Source organism: Anopheles moucheti, chromosome 3, assembly GCF_943734755.1.
Source record: "Anopheles moucheti chromosome 3, idAnoMoucSN_F20_07, whole genome shotgun sequence".
Classification (NCBI taxonomy): Eukaryota; Metazoa; Arthropoda; class Insecta; order Diptera; family Culicidae; genus Anopheles; species Anopheles moucheti.
Window position 1 is genome coordinate 61,590,160 of NC_069141.1, and position 20,632 is coordinate 61,610,791.

At 40.7% G+C, this 20,632-nt stretch overlaps 1 protein-coding gene across 1 annotated transcript in view; it reads right to left on the bottom strand.

Annotated features, from left to right (window-relative positions):
• Positions 1 to 2,771: 2,771 nt before the first annotated feature.
• LOC128304307 (nuclear hormone receptor FTZ-F1-like) overlaps positions 2,772 to 20,632 on the bottom strand; it is a 111,102-nt gene continuing 93,241 nt past the window's right edge. Inside the window, exons 6-9 of the mRNA XM_053041478.1 lie at positions 20,329 to 20,527; positions 10,002 to 10,260; positions 9,821 to 9,921; positions 2,772 to 9,739 (exon numbers count right to left, since the gene is read on the bottom strand). Of these exons, the coding sequence (XP_052897438.1) occupies positions 9,593 to 9,739; positions 9,821 to 9,921; positions 10,002 to 10,260; positions 20,329 to 20,527 (706 nt within the window). The 3' untranslated portion in view covers positions 2,772 to 9,592. The remainder of the gene's footprint in view (positions 9,740 to 9,820; positions 9,922 to 10,001; positions 10,261 to 20,328; positions 20,528 to 20,632) is intronic.

The window sequence follows — 20,632 nt, forward strand, 5'->3', positions numbered from 1 at the left end:
ATTACCCTATAAATCGCCGTTGAAGATTATTGGGGTGCATGTACCCACCACCAGAGGGCGCTACTAGAAACGCGAATAATCCTAAACGATTTTTAAACTATTGAAGAGACTTGTTGGGACTGTTTGTTAAAATAATACTACGTCATTTACCCCGTCACGATACCACAATGAACTTTCGGTATTTTAATCACCCTTTTATAGTATCTTATTGTTGATAATTGGGAACTGTCGATTTAAATCTCCCACACAATCGGCTCTAACTTCTTCAGTTCAAAACTCCAAATTTCCGAATCGAATTTCATACTTTTATTAGAAATCAATGAAATAGAGTCATTGAACAGTCAAAGTGCGCTCATTTGTTTTCCTTCTTTATTTCTCATCTTGTCTGGTTGGTTTTGTATTTTAAATACATGAATTAAAAATAAGTATTTTGATGGTATCTCCTGTTTGTGTTTTTGTGTATTCTCTATGTGTGTGTTTGTGTGTGTATGAAAGAGTTACTTTTGTTTTACTCCATTACACTGTTTACTGTTTTACACATCTCTTCCATTATACATTAATTTTGTTTCTATCCTTAACCTATTCCTCTCCCCCAGCGTTGGACAAATTAGTTAATGCTGATTTTGTTTTATCACACTCTATATTTTGTTTTCCCTATCGCTCTCGTTTTCCCCTCCCCCAAATCGCTTTTCTCTTTTTTTATTTCTTGCTTTCATTTTGACCAGTTTATGACTTAGAAGAGAACAATAGGGAAAGTGAAGTTTTCTCTGGTAGTTGTGGGAATTTTACTTCACTCATCACCATCATCATCATCATCCAACGCCAGGAGAATAAGAAAAAAGGATTTCCATCGTTCGTTTTCACGTTCGAATATGTTTTGTTGTATGTTTTCCGCCATTCATTCATCCTGTGAGTTTGTATCATGTTCCGTAGCTTAACAACTATATGTATATATATATTTCATCCTCACGTGTTTTCTACATCTGATTTGTTACACTATAATCATACATGTATATCTATATATATATATATACTCTGCCAACATTACCACAAAAAAACTTAACAGTTAGCTTCTTAAGGTCGAAAAAACGAAGTGAAAAACACGAAACAAAGATACAAGAAGTGAAACAATGTACAGAGTTTGACGGTTGTGTTAGTAGCATCTTTCCGTTGCGCTAATGCTCGAAAGATGTGTGTTTTCTTTAAAAGCTTCTTCATCATCACTTCTGCATAACAACCCACGACCACCCACGGATCGTCCGTTCCATTTGTGAGCCAACGGTTTTTACTCAACATTTTTCCCCCGTTCACTAAACACTAAGCCCCACTTTCACCATGTTTTACCAAACCAAACCTACTCTAGATGATGTACTTTTTGAAAGTAATTGGTAATCATTTTCGTTCTCTCTCGGTTCCTTTCGTTCCTTTTGTTTGTTTGTTTGTTTGTTTTTTTTTTGTTCTCATTTTCTTTCTGCTACAATTCATTTGTGACGGATTTTCAATCGATTTCTAACCTTTGCACACACCTCCTTACAGGAAATGTTATCTAGTGTTCTTTGTGTTTGTTTCTCGTGTTTTTTTTTGTTTTGTTTCATAACAATCCCCACCGATTCATCTATATAAGTATATATAAGTAGGTTTTTGTATAGTTTTGTAAATCTATCCTCGTCTCCCTTTTCTGCATCGCGAATGCATTGAATGCACACGATGTTTTCCCCCCTCTTCTTTCTTCTTCCCTTTCTCTTTTCTCACCCACTCCACCCCCATGCAAAACCCCCAAAACCAATAAAGCTATTTTATTATCCATTTTCTTTGTTTTTACTTCCAGTTGTTTCCACTCCAATCTCCTAATAGCTAACCAAAGGTACATTCTTGTTTGCAACTGCACACATCATCTCATCTGCAACAATCTCATCTCCATTACCTCCCCCCCATTCCCTCCCTGCCCTTAACCACCCCCTCCCTCATCGACCACTCCGACGATTTGTCCACACTAAGAACGAATTGTTTCTTTAATAGTTTTTTTGTTTCATTTTTTATTAATTATTACATTTATTACTAACGACTTTATTACAAAATATAAAACAAAAAGAGTTTGAAAAGAATAATAATCATAATTAAAACAAAACCAACGCTATTAAGTAGGTTATGCTGGAGAGATAGAGAGATAGAGGAAGTAAGATAGAGAAACAAAAGCAGCAGGAAGAAACAGTAGCAGGAAGTGGTATGGAGAAAAAAAGAATAGAAAAAAAATAGATGAAAATTGGAAAAACGATAGAACAGATGTAGAAAGGTTAGAACAAGTTAGTGTACTAAACTTATGCGTATAAATTCTTAAACGTCTAGCTTCGAAACATTAATAGCTGTGTAAAGAAGAAAAGGGAAAAAGAGAAAGAGAGAGAGAGAGATAGTGAAAAAAAAACCGTAAACTAGACAGAAGAAACTCTTCTGTAAAAACACATTAAGGTAAGGTACCCAATTTTTTTTTCTCTGTTTTCCGTTTTCGTTTTTGTTTGTTTTATAACCTTTTGTTGCGCGCTGTTTTTTGTTTTGTTTTTTTTTTTTCTGTTTCTGTTTCGTTTCTCCTCTTAATATCGTATCCTTTTGCTGCAAGAATCGTTTCATCTTGTATAACGTCTGTTTCGCTTCTTCGTTTTCTTAAATCTTGACTGTGATGCTGTAGTGGTGGCCGCTGTGCTTTTGCTTACACTTACACTTAGTTTTATACACACGTTACACACGGTTCATTATAATCTTTTTTCTTCTTCCTCCCCTTTTTTTTGCACATTCTTTCCAATTAGGCAAAGGGTTTGTTTGTTTGTTTGTTTTTTTTTGCGTGATGGGCTACGTTTTAGTGATTTTTGTTTTGTTGCTGGCTAGTTACTTTGCTAAACTTTGCTTTGTGTATATTTTCCGTTCGCTCGGTGTAATTACAGTAAGTGGAAACCAGATTTGTTGTGTTTGTGGTGCAGTGTTGTTGTTTTTTTTTGTTTGTTTTCTTTCTCCTTTGTATAGGTTAAATTTCGCATCCTATCCTAACGGCTACCAAAAACACACACATCGGTGACAAGGTGACACGGAACGAATGATCCAGGAACGATCGGTTCGAGCGAGCATTATGCGTGAAGGATCAAAAGGGACACTAACGAATGGGAACAACTTCCTGCGACTTGTGTCTGCGTGTGTTTGTGTGCGTGTACACATACAAAGACACAATTTTAACGAAGTTCACTAGGGAAAAGGGAAAAATAACAATGCAATGAAGGGGAAATTAAGTGTACATACTGCATATTTTGACCTTCCTTTCTACATCCACTACCTTCTAGTCCTATACTCCTAATATATCACTGTGGCAAATTATGATTTTCAATCTAATAATATTTCCACGGTTTTTTTGCTTTTAGTGTAGTGTTGGGTAGTTTGATCCTGCGTTCTTGTTGCCGTAACAACCACGGTTCCTTTCCCTACTTCGCTGTACTGCATGCTATTTTTGGAATGTTTTTCATAAACATAATTAATTGGGGATGGATTAATCGGGGGTGGGTGCCACCAACCGCCCAAACCGTTCCCTTCTTAACAACTAGCTACGTATTTTGTGTTGATATCTTATCTAACTTTTGCAAACACTTTCACTCACACATGATGTACCGGACCTGACTGCGCACACATTTTAGCCTTCCCCAGGGCAAGGACGTAATGCCACACGAAACGTAGTGAAAACGTAACGTAACTAAACACAACCTAGTACCCGGAACTAGTTCCTTATAATCTGTCACAGCAATTCGTTTAGCGGGTGTTCGGTGTACCGTTCCTTATTTGTGTGTTGCTTCAACCATCTTTTCACCCTACTACTACTACTACTAGCGCCCTATTCCAACGTTCCTTTTGTTTAATGTGTATGTCACAGCATTACCAGATTGCAGCCTCCTCTCATCTCTCATCTCTTTGCGGGGAAGTTAAAATATAATTGATACCCTCCAAATGCCAAAGCGTTTTACAGGACGTACCGATTACTTCTGGCAAGCTTTCAAACGTGTGTTGCGATACCATTTTGTATTCCATCTATCTAATGTTGCCTGCGCATTAAACGAGGGAATATTATAGTATTTGCTGATGTCCATTTTTGTCGCATGAGCGAAGATACGTATCTACTACCTCTTGCGTGTATGTGTGCGTGTATGCGTTCCTCCTTCTAGTACATCTTCTAATAATAAAGGTAACACGAGAAAACATTTTTTGGTCACTACCTCCCCACCATTTTTTTTTTGTAACTGCCCTAAATCATATATACACGACTCGAGTACGAGAGAACATTATTTTACATTAAATACACGCGCGCACGCTACACACACATACGTCAAATTCAAAAACGTTCAGCAAAACCTCTGTACCGTACACTCTTGGAGTCATCTAACGTTTTCCACCTTACTGAACGATGTTGAAAGTAAACTTGCACCTCTACTCTCACTGCACCCTCCAATACAACACGGTTTGTACTTTGAAAAGGCATTTCATTTAATATGTATGCTGTGTGTTTGTATGTGTGTGTGTAAGTGTTTTTTTTTCTGAACGAATGTGTGTCTCTGTGTATGTTCGTTTTCCTCCCATTTACTTGCACACTACAATCCGATAGCTAAGTGGGACATAAAAGTTAACATCGAAAAATATATAGTTTGTCTACTCTTTTACCGAAGGAACTAGCTTCCAACTGCTGCACTGTGGGTACTGTTCACCATTTATGCTCCATTCTTTTTTTTGCCGCATTAGTTGGTACTAAAAGCTAACAACATCGATCAAAGGCGCTCCTACGGTAGCGATCATACCGTTTGCTACTAACTACACTCGTTTGTGTTACTCTTCTCTCTTTTATTTTCTTGTCCACAACGAGCTGCTCGGGATGGACGAACGAAAGAATAACCGCCTGGATAGCACCCCGTAACGTTTGTGTGGAGTTTGTGTAAACTGTTGTATTGTTTTGTTGTTATTTTAATCCTTGCTAAAGCTTGAGCACATGACGTGAGTGTTGGTTTTAACTACAATGATTACAATCGTACACTAGCAGCTGCAATGGTTGCTTTAACTTGTATCATCATGATGATTCGGAACACATTCGATAATTGTTTTGTTCATTTGTTGTTTGAGTGTTATGCCTTTTGGGCAACATCTTTCCTCGGCAACACACATTTGAAAGCTAGCACGTGGTGTAGGTTTTTCAGTTTCGAAGTGGAGAAAAGAATGGAGAAATAAGAGAAGCAAAGAAATAAAACAAGGAAGATGTTGCAAAGAAGAAGAGTGTGAAAGGAAATAAGAGAACAGGAAATATAAATAGAATAAGTAATACCAAAGTAGAATTCGACAGTGTAGAAATATGTTACAAAAGGAATAGTAGTACACAGAGATTCGAAAATAGAAAACAGATAATGAGACAATGAAAACTAAACTTCAGCAACAAGCAAGAAGTGAAAAAATAAGGTGGAAAAATAAAGTGTAACAGTAACGCAAGAAGTAAACGTAAAGCTTTAGCGGAAAATAGTAAGAGGATAAAAGAAGCAAGAAAAAACAAAAGAAGAAGAAAATAAAACAGTTTAACAATAGCAAATAATATATTATAAAACAGTATCTAAAAGACAGTAGCGTAAGATAGAATCGAAAGTGCAGAAACAGAGCAGATAAGGTAAAAAGAGCAGAAACATAAAAGAACACAACGGAAATGGACATAAAACGGTGACAGTGGTGCGCGCACCAGTAGCAGTACAGGATGGAATGTAAGAATGCCCTTAACACAATACGTAAGCTACTATTTACACTATCATATAAAATTTGTGTTGTTTTCCCGCTTTTGTTTAGTTTTTGTTTTTGGGTACGCCTTTTCGCTTTGGCATCCATATTTCTTGTGCCCTTTTTGATTGCTTTCCTGGATCATTCATTCCTTTGTGATTTTATGTGGTGTTTTTTTTATCAATTCACGCTCATTTTGTTGTATCGCTGTGTCAGTGGGGAGGGGGGGATATAGCGAGTGTGTTCAACATTTCTTCTCTATTTTGCAGTTTTGTTTTGTTTCCATTGTTTTGTAAATAGACGGATTCATTCGGCCATTTTTCGCTTCTGTTTTGTTTTGCTTGTTTAGTTTTTTTTTTAACTATTGCAGTTCTAAGTGTGTAATACGACAAAAGCGTTTTTAAAATTGGCTATTGCATACGGGTACGATTGGGTATTTTGGGTTATTTTCAGTTTAATGTACAAGGTGTGGTAATAGTTATTTCATTACATTCTTCCTTTTTGTTTTGTTGTTGTAACATTCGGTAACATTTGTTGATCGTAAGTGTTTTGTTGACTATTCAGGTTTGTTCTGTTTTATTCTTTATATACCATCGATCGATTTCTAGTTGTAGGTGTTGTTTCGTTTGTATGCCGGCGACTGTAAAATGGACATCACGCTAAAAAATAGATCGATGTCCTTCGAAAAATTGGAGCACAGCTGTTAATAATAATAAACATTACGGTTCTTCTTCTGAATGGTCCTGTACGGGATCCATTGTACGAAGCTATATAGATTGTTTTATAGTTTGTAGTGGTTTTTTTTTGTTTGTTTTTGCTGTTATTATAAGCTTTCAAGATGATTGGGTGAGGAAACAGTTAATATCAACAGTTTGGGTAACATGTTTTTGTTTGTGTATGTTTTTTTTTTGTAATGGTATTTGCGTTGTACACAGTATTTAGTAACAGTTAGAACAATGGTTTTTCATATTGTTGTTTGCTTTTTGTGTAGTTTATACTTTTTTTCGTGGGTTGTAAACAGCAACGATTACTGAGATAGGTTTAGATTATGTCTTATCTTAGCTTTCGTGTTTTTTCGTCTCTTTTTTCTGCACTGCTTGCTGTATGGTTTTTGTAACGAGTTGCTTTAGTGTTGTATGCCCATGTTGTTGAAACCGTTTCATTTCACGGCCATTATTGCGTGAAGAAGAAAAAAAAAACATCAGTGGCAAAAGTTACTATATTACGACTGTTCGACAACAGCGAATTCGAACTCAAGTGAAAAACATCTGTAATAGCGTTGAACGGGCGCCGATAGGACATTTTGTGCTGCTCTTTTAAATATAGCGAAACACCACCGACGCAACAAGCAAAACGAAAAATGCTCTGTTTAAAACCGACGAGTAGCAGCCATATTGCACATAAAATTCTGCACACTCGTGTTGAGCCTGGCGGGCATTAACAATAAAAAGCCCTCCCCACTGCACGGGTAGTCCGAAAAGAAAAGGCTACCTACACGTACATAAAACCCGCCCGTACACGCAAAACGCAACGATTACCGTGTTCTGCATCTGCTATATAACTAGATCTTGCCTTGCCTTACTATGTCTCATCCTTATCTATCTGTTCCATTGTTTTTTTTTTCTCGTATGAATCATGATTTTTGCTTTAACATTTAGTGAACACTTAGTTTTAGATCCTTTGTTTCCGTTTTGTGTGTGTGTGTTTGTGTGTGTTTGTTTATTCCTCCCTTCCCCTTACTCACCCTCTTTTCGGCTTCTTCGTTTTTAGTACTACCGCTAGTTACTATCACTACTAAAAACATCCTGCCGATCACGCACTTAACACTCTCTAGATCACTATTAACACATGCCCCGTACGCGGTTTCAGCATGGTGGTGGTACGGGGTTTTCCTTGCCCACTACATCTATACACATCCTATCTGTCCTCCCGGTTATTTTATGTGGGCAAAAATGTAGGAGTTGGTAAAGAATTTAAACATAAACAAAATTTACAAGCGTTTCCCCTTCTTTTGCTATTAAACCGGCGCAATGTTTTTTTTTCTTTTCTTTTGCAAACTTATATAACAAACTGTACAAACGACTATGTTTACGGTTAGGATAATGTTCGTAAACATAAAAAATCGGTAGTATTTTCACGTGCCTTTACTGCACATGGGTACTGCACACGGAACACACACACACACACACACACTAATGCGCACGTTTACACAGGTGTGCGGTGAGATGGGATGGTGTTTTTTTCCAATATCTCGTGTCTACGACTTTTTCTGTCCCTTCGAGTGGTGATTGTAATTTAGCGTCCAAATGGCAAACCTTCCCTCTACACATCCATCTGCTTTATACGTAAAAAAAAACTACCACTTACTTAAGCTGTGCGGACCGATTGGGGGTACTATAACCGTTTTCACTCCAATTTTTATCTGAACTATTTGGTGAGTTTAGTGATGCTGTTGCTCGTGTGTACGGGTTTTGCTTGTTATGGCTACTTTATGTGAAACGATGGTATGGAGTAACGCAAAGCCACTGCCACTGCTGCGTCTGCTCATCATCACCCACCCACCCGATCCAGTGTTGGCATTCTGCCCGCGCAAAAAAAAAACAATAAATAGAATAAAACATTTCTGGTACGTTCTCTGAGATGCAAATGGTAACGACATGTTTGCTAACTGTGTATGTGTGTGTGTGAGTGCGTGCTGTGTGTTTCTTTGCGTGTGTTTTATTTTCTTTTAGGCGGTTGCGTTTCTTTGAAAGGACTTGCTAGCATTGCACAATTCTTACATGTTCTCTCCACTGCTTTTCAGCATTCCCTTATTTGTTTTTACTTAGAATCACCGTTTTGTAGAATTTGTTAATCACCTAGTAGCGTTTGTGTTTGTGTGTGTGTTTTTTTTTGTTTGTTTTCGTCAAGGTATCTTCTGTTCCGTTGTTCTGATCCTTTGCTTACTTCTATTTGCTCATCTTTCCCGCGCAACACACACACACACATACACATGCACACACAAGCACACGCACATGAACGGTCCTGAATCGTAGGTTTTGGTTCCCTACCGATACATAGCTACACACTACTAACCCCTAATACCACAATTACTTAACAACGTAAAGAAATAAAACAAAATTACAATTATCGCGATGATTCGTGGTTCTTTTTGTTTTTGCTTGCAGATAGGTGACTTAAAGCGGACACGCTAGCTCTAATTACTTGTAACGAGAGGGGGAATCGGGGTACGAAACTAAAAAATCGAGAAACGATCAAAAACGGGGATGCGGTACACCTAGCGGCATTGGTATACGCGTACGCGGCAATCCGATCTGCTTAAAGTCTAACGAGCGAAAACGATCTTAAGTATACACCGAAAAAAAAGGAAGTAGAAGTAAAACAAAACTACGATTCATTCCGCCGGTACGATGGGTCGAAGCGTTGAGGGAGATAGTAAAACTGTTAAATAATCGCATACCGAAGCGGGCTTCCATTTCCCGGCCATGATTGCGGACGTGTGTTTGTGCATGTGCGGCATTTGTGTGTGAGTGTGCGTATGAGGGCGGCGAAACAATAGTGGGTGGGTTGGAAATGTACAACAACCAAAAATATACACCCCTCACTATAACATTAGACGGCATTGCGCGGTTGGTGCGCAAAAATGGTCCAGACAGCTGACCAGCGCGCTCGGGAGCGTCGAATGAGCGTTGTCCTTGCGCGCGGCTACTTATTCCTCGGCGGCCGCACTCATGAGCTGACTGCTGGCCACCGGATTGCGCGGCACCAGTGATACACCAGCTGCTGTGGGTGGAGTAGGGTCGACCGGCCAGCTTCATTTCCGCTTGGCGTGAAGCATCTCCATTAGCAGCGTTTGTGAGGGCGCACTGCCGGCACAGTGTTTGATATACAGATGCTCCTCACCCCGAGCTGCCATTCCGTGGATCTCCGGAATAATACTGAGCAACTTACTGAACTTATCCTGCAAATCACCAAAAAGGACAAATGGTTAGTAGTTGCAGAAATGGTGGCACGGTTTTACGGCGATTCCGGTTGAACTTACAGGCACCGACGGGTAGCAGGTAAGCGTATAGTCCAGCAGGGCCGCCTGCACGTTCTCGTAGCCCTCGACGACCGTCTTTCGGTTGGTGATCCCCCGGACATCTGGAACACAAAACCCCAAATCCACACATTAGAACCATACCTTGGTTGAGTACCTTTCACTCAAAGCTTCGTCTACTTACCGGGATTTAGCAGCAGCAAGAACTTCATGCAGATATAATCGCCGACATCGAACTTGAGCTCCTGCAGCTTGTTTTGCAGCTCGTTAAAGTGCTCGGCCAGGCTCGGTACGCCCAGCAGCCCTAAACCTAAGAGATCAAACTTCTGCCCATTGTGCAGGGTGGTTTCGTCCGGTAGCCCGTTGTGCAGACGCTGGTGTATGTGGTCAAGCACCAGCATATCCGACCAGCTGTTCTGGAGCAGCTTCATCTGATCGTCCACCTGGGTAAGAAGAGGAAGGATAGAAACGGTATTTAGTTTGAGTGCGATCATGAGTGTCCTTCAGTGTTTTTTGGAAGACAAAAAAAGGAATACCACACAACAATTGCTTGCATAAAGTTGGGTTCGAAGTTGGGGAAAATTGTTGCCCCAAGAAGAAGACCCCAAAAAGTGCGCCCTCCCCATCGATACAGTCTCAAAAATGCCACCGAGTGTAAATGGGCGCTATGCAGGGTACCCAACAATCACTTGACCATGGCCCAGATTTTTCACCCATCTTGCTCCTCTCGCTCTCTTTGCTGTTGCCATTCGACACTGCATCATCGTGTCTAGTCAACTCCTCGCTCATCAACTACAAATCGAACAGTACTGCTGTCTTCTCCTCGCAAACCTGTCTGCTTGCTGACTCTTCACTGCTTGACGTTGATTCATTTCCACCACCCGATACAGTGCACCCAATTTACGATCAATTACTTATAAAATGGAGTTTTCGGAGTTCGGAGTACTCTCAGCTGGAGGCGTTGTTGTTTGATTTTTTGCTGTTCTTTTTCCGTGCCTCTGTTGGCAGTCATTTTCATTGCGGTAAAGTCTAATTTTCACTACCCGACCACCAGCCATGCCAAATATTGCACAAAGCTTCGTCTATTCAGTGGCAAAATAGCTTTTTTGTGCCGATGCGTACAGCATGAAGAATGAACGTTGTGAAAATTATTAAACTATTACGAAGGAGTGTCTGTTCATTCGGCTTCGAGGAAATGAAGGTATTTGTTTTGAGACAGAAGTTTATTTACAATCTATTCGTTTTTGGCTCTACAAAACCTCGGGTTTGATCTCCATAAATATTCAAAGATGAAGATTTCAACCCAGGCAGCTAGCTTAGTAGCATCAATCATTTAGATTTAGCCCATTTACTTCACTTACAGACACACACCGTAATATTTGAACTTTTTTTTATTTCTGAGGAAATTCAAAATTCCAAATAACTCCCCAATGTCTAGTCTAACGATTACCTTAACGCAAACATGAATATTACAACGAAGGTATTCAAATCGTACATTACAGAATACTTAGAACAAGCACGCCTCTTGCTAGACTCATATCGCTACATGTCTTCCAGCTACAGTTGCTCACCACCACGGCACCACAGGACACCGTTAGCACCCGGCCAACGGACGAATCTGTACACTCAGCAAGATTGAAATGGAGCAGATTAAATCCATTCCCGAGTATTGAATAAAGCCTTCCGCACACGGCCTGCCTCATTCGATTCTACCCCGTTTTTCCGTCGTGCGGGACAACAGTTTCTCGGCGAGGCACGCTAGTTTTTTTTTCTGCTTTTACTTCACATCCTTTCAATTACCATGCCACCCAGCCCATCCCGCGTTGACCCATTGACCCAGTTTAGGATGAAGCCGGAATTTATTTTCAGCCGCTCCTGTGGCCGGTATTAGCTGCGATGAAAGTGATACGACGCTAGCTTTTCACTACGGCCATCTTCATTTTAAGTTCCCTTCCTATGCACTGCATGCACCCCCTTAGAACTGCATCATCTACCGCACTACATTACACGCTAGGTGTTTGTCTATCGAGCACATTGCAAACGGCTTCCAAAGTGGCGAAAGAAAAAGTGAAAGCACTACGGGAGTGGAAATTCATAGCAGAAAAACGAAACGAAAGCACTAGGCCAAATGAGTCTCTAGCATATATCCTGCTCATCAGCAGGAGTTGCCTCTTTTCACAGGTCTCCGAACAAACGCCTCCGGCTCGGTTGCACATTCTGAACCGTTTCACACCTTATGGCAAATCCCGCCCGTTTGGCCAACCGTTTTAGAGGATGATGGAAAGCGATGATGAAGGAAGTGGCTATTTGCTCGCTGCTTATTATTATCTTTTCTTTTACCGAAACATTATATCCTAAACATCTCGTTCTGGATGGGCTGCAATAACTTCAGGCTAACGCTAACGACACAAAAGTAGAACCATGCTCCATAGTTCGGTATGCAAGTGTGCTACTTACACGGGGAAGCCAAAGGACCCCTCCATCCAAAAACTGGACCCCATCCAGACACGGGCGGTAGGTGGGTCCCAGTGTTGAAAGTGGCCCACCAGCACAAAATCTACTGTATCGTGCGCAGAAGAATAAAATGGCATAAAACGAAACGAAAGGACGCTGGAAAGGAAAGTAGAACGCACTTCGGGTACGTTACGCAATGTAGGCTGCTACTGGAGGTGGCAAGAATGGGGGTAATAAGTAGGAACGGTTTACTTAAAGGGGTTTCTTTAGAATAGGTAGTATGTGCTAGTTCTGGTGTGCTTGTGGACGCATCTGGTGAAAAGTCCTTCTGGCCCCCCTTTTTTTGGATCTAACCTGATTTCATTCACTAGCGATCGTGAGCAAAAAAGGAATTAACACAATATCGTCATGTGTTGAAATCTTTTCCCTTGGACCCAGGCACAAGGTGTTCAAAAGAATTAATTTACAATGTATAAAATATTCATAAATTGGCTACCACAAGGGAGAGTATTTTACAAAACAAAATGATGCAACAAAATAGGAAAAGAAAATCGAACCAATGAATGACCAAGGAATATGAATTTAAAATAATAAATCGAAGCATAAATATTATTTGATGAGTTTATCCTAGTTCATTAACGTTATAGATAATCAAAAAGAAAATAAAAAAATAGTAAGAGTTAAAGAAAATAATAATCTACATAAATGGAATTTGCGTAACTATTAAACTCAAAATAATATAATTGTACTAAACTTTTGGAGATTTTAGTCAGAAGATAAACCCAATCTCTAGCCGATACTCATAAACCCTAGAATAAGCCTGGCGTTTAAAACCCTTTATTAACTGATTAATCGGAACGATTCGAAGTTGCTGAATCTGTATAGCATAACTAATTCCTTAATCAAATTAAATTGAGCAATTTATTTAAAAAAGCTGATTTATTATTATTATCTCATAAGCAAAGATATCATCAATTAAATTGATCTGATCAATTTAAACTAGAGATGAGAATAATCACTCTTTTCAATGATTTGAATCAGAGTCAAAGAATGGGTTTAAAGATTTGAAACCTTTACTCACTCTTTTGAGATTCATTAAAGAGTATTGCAGTGCATTAATGATTTTACCACTCTTTTGCGTGTATACTCACTCTCACTCTCTGTGCCGACTAGAATCTCACTCGGGAGTGAGTAAAACTGTTTTATCACTCTTTAGATTATAATCACTCTGTAAGAGTGAATAAAAGAGTAGTATAACTCTTTTGAGATTGAGATTTGAGGTTAAAGGAGTCATAAAAACTCTTCATGCTGATTTATACTCATTCACTCTCTCGAAGGTTTCAACTCACTCAATCACTCTTACTCAGCGCGCACATCTCTAATTTAAACGGACTATCTGATCAAGCTATCTGACAAGTCATGATTTATACCGCCTTAGCAGCATATTAACTAAATTAATGTATAAGAAATTTTATTATTAAATTATTTTAACAAATTATCTTAAAACATTTCGTTTGGATCGATATTTCGGAAGCTTTTGTTTCCTTTTTTTGTTTTCTAGTTTTTTACTATTTTGTTTAATAAATTTACAATAACAAACAAAAACAAAGCAACACTGCGAAACCCCCCACCACGTTTTACATCCTGTTTACGGCCACGGTGGTAAACGTTTTCGGGAACTCCAACAAATTGGTCCGTCTGAGCACACGGGCGCATGAATCATCGATCGGCACACAATAACACATCGCGACCAGAGCGGTGTCTCCTGTCGATCGCGATAGATAGAATGGAGCCGACGGTCGGGTGAGAACAACAGCGTAAACTGGTTCGTACCGGAACAGCAGCGAACGTGAGGTATTTACCACCGTCTAGCACAGCTAGTAAACAAACAGCCACCGTCCCGTACCGGTGTACCGGTACAGGGCCGCCCGATTTAATAGCTTCCCAAAAGGGAAAACGGGACAATGTCATTACGTGGCGGCGGAGGTCCTTCCCAAAGGGCGACCGGACGGCCTTCGGCTGTCGTGCAGCGATGGCGAAGATTGGTACAGCAACGCTTGTAATTATGCTGTCGAACGTGGTGGTACGCTAGTTAGCACGCGGGTTTTCAACGCGATAGAGAACGATCAGCGCCGCATCGCCAAAGCGATCGTACGCGAGATCTCGATCATTCCGTACGAGGAAGAATAATCGATTGTGCGTTCTAATTTTAGCGCGCATGGACAGCATTCCAAATTAGGCCAAAAAAAAGGAAGGATGCTTTATAATCTTTTCCGTATGTTTGGAGCTCCAAAAATGATCATATTGTGGCAGCAAAAGACACAAATTTAAGACTCACATTGCGAAACTTAAGCTAACACGGAATAAAGCAACATTTTCGCCCGCGTTGGCAGATGGGATGCGCCCATTTGCCTTTTCGAAAAAGAGCATAAATCACCAACACCGTACGAATGGTTTTGATTTACAGCTAGCTTCCTTCGCCGTTCGGAAGTTGCGCTATGCAGCGGGTGCATGGCGCTGTCTGGCGATCATTTTGGGGCATTTATTACGCATTTTTTGCTTTTCCGTCTTGTTAATTTTTTCCCTCCCTGTGTTTTGCTAAATTCTTTTGCTGCTCGCGCTGCAGCTGTTTATTTGTTTTGTTTTAATTTCTACGCCTACCATCGCGGTGGTGGTGGGTTTAAAATTAGTTCGACTTTGTCTGCTTGCCTCGGCCAGGCGGTTGCAACACATTCGGCGACCACGAAGGCCCACCGATGATGATGCGCTTCCTTTACATGTTTGCGCCACACCAACAGCGGTAACGCAACGGCCCACCAGAAGAGGCAAAAAATAAATATATTGCTGCTAAGGAGCAGCAGCAGCAGCAAAAAAAAAACTTTAAACTCCCCCCTCTGTCGTGGACGGAGCATAGATGGATGGATGGATGGATGGATGGTGGTAGTAGTAGTGGTGAAATCATGTAACCTTGACACGGATTTTTGTCGGTGCACAGCGGATCTAAAGCAGCCGTAGGGGAAAGTTGATGGGAAAGGAAACGACGCAACAGCGCCGGTTGGGGATTCAGCGCCATTGCGTCTTTACGCATCTTCACGCGCGATGAAGAATGTGACGCGAAAGTCCAGACAGCGCACAAAAATCAACGTTGTGTGTGTGTGTATGTTGATTTTATTTCGATTGCACAGAGAGCGCCAGATGATAAAGAAACGAAAATGAAATTAAATATGTTAAACAGAAGATGCCCTGCGGGCGGTACCGGTTAGGGGACTCGCGACTGTGCTGAGCAGATGAATTATTAAACGGACATAAATTTAGCCAACACTTGGACGCACGCTTGGTGTTTCGGAGGATTGATGGGACCTGTCGATGGAGTCATCCCAAAGCAATGACAATTATTAGTTTGATCCTATCGGGTTGGTTTAGTAGGCGTGTTAACAGATTTTTATGATATGTCTAAATGATTTATAATACAAAGTAGTTAACATTTAGGTGTAATTACTAAAGTGCTGTTCATTTAGAATTCGGTCACTCATCACAAGCTGTAAATGGGCCATTTTTTAACATACAAGTATAATTTTCACATGAAATGAAAGTTTTTTTTTTTTTGCTTTTTTACTAAAATAAGCAAAAAATTATAATTTTGATGAACAGATGAAAATACGGACTTTTCTTTTGATGCTTCCCATCAGCTGCCGCACAACCGATTTGGCAACTTTAGCAGCTATTTTTTCCAATAATATGCCAGTTGTGTGGCTGTTTTGGTGGTTTTGCATGTCATTTTCAATTTTCTTTTCATTATCGCCCAATATTGTTCTATCGGCCGGGATTCTGGACAGTTTGGTGGGTTCAAATGCTTGCCGATGACGTCCACGTTGTTATTGGTGTACCATTGTACTACATTCCGACTGTAGTGACAGCAGGCCAAATCTGGTCAGAACTTTACTGGGCCTTTGTGAGCCTTGATGAAAGGCAAAACACACTGTTCCAGACACTGTTCTTTGGCACCGATTTATTTGCAACTTCCCCATCGGAAAATCCAGGGTTAGCTTTCAACGTCTTCAAAACCTTCCCGTCCAGCTTACGATCCACTGTTTCTGATCGACGATTTTGTTGGACCTTTCTAGTAGTACTTTGACACTCCCGAAACCGTTCTAATACACATCCAACTGTAGAAGCGGCGAATTTCAGGAAATTTGGCAATTTTTCTCCTAGACAAAGTTGGATTTTCTAAGTGGGTGTGCACAATTAACTTACGACGTTCTAGTTCCATGGTCAACCACAACTGTAAATTTGCACGGACTTGCAAAAACTATTGCACTACTTGAATGAGTGCTCCAATACCTACACATAAATGTCAAAAAGTTCCATATAGCACCACTGGTGGAGCTACTATACATAAAATAGTCTGACCGATTTCTAAATGAACAGCACTTTATAATTCAGGCTGGTTGCTTTATCAGCAGAAAGAGTAACTAATATCTTTTTACTGCAGCAAATTCCTTTTCGATCGTATATTATGTGATGGTGCCGTGACCAGGATTCCATGCAAATTGCAAGGCCTACTTTTTCGCAAAGAGATAACACAACCCTTCTGGTTTGGTACTTGTGAGAACTTCATCCGATGTTAGAGATCTTTAGGCAAAATTGCAACAAACATTTTATTTTCTCAAAATTTAAATCATCTAAAACGAACAAGAATGGACTTGCTGCAACTATTTCCCAAACGAGGTTAAGTTCAAACGTCCATTTTGTTCGACAGTAGCAAACATTCTCGCTTCCCATATACCAAATCGTATCGCCGGAAGGTGAAGAATACATACACACACACACACGCGCCAGCCCAAGCGTGCCAAACACACGCGGAAATTAGGTTAAATACCTTCAATCGATTCAATTACATAATGTAGAACGCAAAAGTCACCACACATCCCCACTCACGCACACCACCCGAGATCATTCCAGTGGGGTTGAGGATTTAACTACTTTGCCTCCTCGCGTGTTTCTTCATACGCTTCGTTGTTTGAGTTCCACAGGTAAAGTGCACGATCTGAATTGTATTGCTTGTGTGTGCGTTTTTTTCTTCTTCTAAATATATTTATTCCATCCACTTCCGAAGTTCCGAAGGGAAATGGACCGATGGCGACCTCTTGAATGCAACTGCAACCGTACGAATCGTGGTAGTACCATTGCTTTATTCGTGGGCACGCGAGTAAATTTACGCGATGGTGCAAGCCCCGGTGCAATGCATTTTCCACCTGCCTCCCCCCCCCCCTCGCCATTCATACGCCGGTTTACCACCCAATCGACCGGTGATGGGGTGTAGCAGTGAGGGTCAAAATGGAAGCAACGATTTATACCGACCCAGTGGTCTAAACCTCAAAACACTGAGCCAGTGAGATCGTTGCGGAAGGCATACGACGCATGCATGCAATGGGGCTTAGGTCGAGAGGAAGTGGCTAGTTGTGTTTCTTTCTTTGATTTTGTTGCATTTTTGCTTTGTTGTTCTTGTTCTTGTTGCTGCTTGCAGTTGTGTAGGAGAGTTATGCACCGACCTAATATAGCTCCACCTTACCACCCCTATGGACGCAAGCAGAATGCCGCCTTCACAGTTGAAGTGAAACTGCATGCTTTTCGTCACCTGTTTATTTCCCTACCAGGGGTCTCTGCTCTACTAGCAGCAAATAAAACCAACCAACACCAAAACTTGATATTGCACTTGAACGCATTTTTCGATGGTGCATTACGATCGCTCGCCAAGAAACGGCTACAACGAAACCAAGTTTCACGTTCGCTTTTCCATCCAACCGTTTCGGCGGCCGGTTTCCCTTTTTACACCGGTTATGAGACCGGAATGGTGGTTCGGATCGTTCGGCTAACGGCTAACGAAAGCCAGCGGACACTGAGCACTGAATTCGCTTAATGATGAACCGACAACCCGTGTTACGCTAAACGTTTGCAAAATGTTGTTAGCGCTTCTGCGTTCTCTCGTGCTTCTTCACATAAATATAACTATTCCGCAAGATATTCGGACGGTTTTGGAAATTAGCAATTGGTTTCAGCCAAACGGTACCGTACCATTCCCTAATGGAACACACTTCGTGCAGACACATGCAACAGGTTATTTTGACCCGGTTTTTTTTTTGGAAACAGAACCACAATCAGCTCTAGGTAAAGCTATTCATGCTGATAATCGGGTAAATTATTACTTGTAAGGTAATATGTTTGAAAGAAAGCAAATTCTTAAGGAAAGTAAATTTCTGTATTTTCTTCTTTTTAAATACTGTCAAATGCTTTAAAAACCCTAAGATTTTATTTCAGAAGTTTGCTTTAACGGAAATTACTCTACTATTGAATACAAATAATCGATAAAGCGAGCTAACAAATTAGTTAGTGATATGAATACATTAAAGGATCTCTCCTAAAATCATGTTTCTTTCAGGAAAACTACCAAGGATTGTATTGGTAAATATTATTTGCGGAAAGCGAAGAAATTCTTAAGAATTGTCTGAATATCTCAAGAAATCTATGCTTCATGTACACTCAAAGCTAAAAAAATCTATCATTTGGTTATATTTCTGCCGGAAATTAAGAGTTTTGGAAATAATCGATACGGAAATCAATGAAATTCTTGATGATTAATCTGAATATCTCAAGGGATCTTTCCAACACATATATGCAGAAATTAAAAATAATCATTCTTTAAACCAGCCAAGTCTTCTAACCATTTAATACAAATTATATGGATGGATGTTACTGGTGTGTTCTTCTTGCTTAATTATCAAAAACATCCAGAAAACTGTTCCTAAGTCGGTAGAAATCAACATCAAAATAAACATGCTCAGTTAAGGAAAAGTTTTACACATAAGACCCGAATACTCTGATCGGATTTAAAATTCATAATTCCTCCCCTAAACCGCGGCTCCCACGATCGCTTTCCCCAAGACAGCGCGTTATTGGCAATTACCGCACAAAGTCCATTCTACTCAACTTGTAACTATTTGTTGTGGTTTCTGTAACCCACCCTGCCTGTTTTTTTTTTTGCTTTTACAAATTAACTCAGCGGCTAAGAAAAACAAAACCCACCCCTCCCCGCAAACGGTGGGGTAAAATTTACAACGCAAAAACTCATAAACGTACAATCGTGTGGTGGTAACACGCTGAACAACATTGTGTCCATCGCGAGGGTTAGCATAGGCCTAACCCTTCCGACTCTTACTTCATGGTTTTCGAGGTGCATAAGTGGTGCCCCCGCCGGATCTTGCCGGTGCGTACATACATATACAAACACAATCACAAGCAGCAGAAAAAATAATGAACACCTCTTTCAATTTATTCGCACACACAGAAAAGCATTATAAAAGACAAAAAAACACGCGGGGTAATCCGGCAAACCGATGAACCGAGGGGTAAAGAACAACATGTGGACCGGGGGGGGGGGGGGGGGGGGGGGGTTCCACCATTTGAAAATTCATTTTTCTTCGAGATGGCGGGACCGCTACCGTCCCTCTTTTGACGACGTTATTTTTGAGCGCTGACGAACGGACCAAACCCAACCCCTCAACGCGCCGCCGATCGTGCGCGTGTGAAACCGTGTGCGTACGTGTGCGTTTGAAGTTTTGCCATTTTTTTTTGTCTCCTCGCCACCCCACACCCCTAACCGGTGTGTCGTTGGGGAGCCCTGTTTTTATTCATTCATTTTTAATGCACACATGTTCGGCTCAGCTTCACAAGTAGGTCAGCGGCTGAAATTGAGAGTGAGCCTGGCGGGAGTTGAATTTGTTTTACTATATATGATTCGCCCGCTCTGCACCGACCGCCCGCAACAAAGCGAGATCGAGTGAGATTATGGTGGTATTTGTGTAGAGTGGTATGAAAATAAAATGTTGAAAAATCCCGCAAACCACTACACTGCGCAAGCCGTGTATTTTGTTTTTTTTTTTTTGTTGCTTAATGTATTATACGGGTCCGATCTTTGCAAGCTGATCGGATCGAAACCCTCATTGCCACACTGCGTTGGACGATCGGCCACATACAAACACACAGAATGGAAGACTTACCTTCAAATCCTTGAAGAATATCGTATTTCGCGCCCAATCGACCTGGGAGAATAGGTTTTGGTCCAAAACTTTACACATAAGCTCGAACAGATCGACCTCGCACTGATTGTAGGACTGGCTCTGGAGCAGCGAGAACAGCGACGTCTGCCATTCGCGGTCGTCGATCGACTGGACGAACTCGCGGATCATCGGCGATACCCTGGAGGTGGCGAATTTCACGGACCGGGAAGCGTAATTTTGTATCGATACATTCCAGAAAACAGGTTGTGAAAGAATGCGAAAGGAACAGCGTAAATTGTGATGG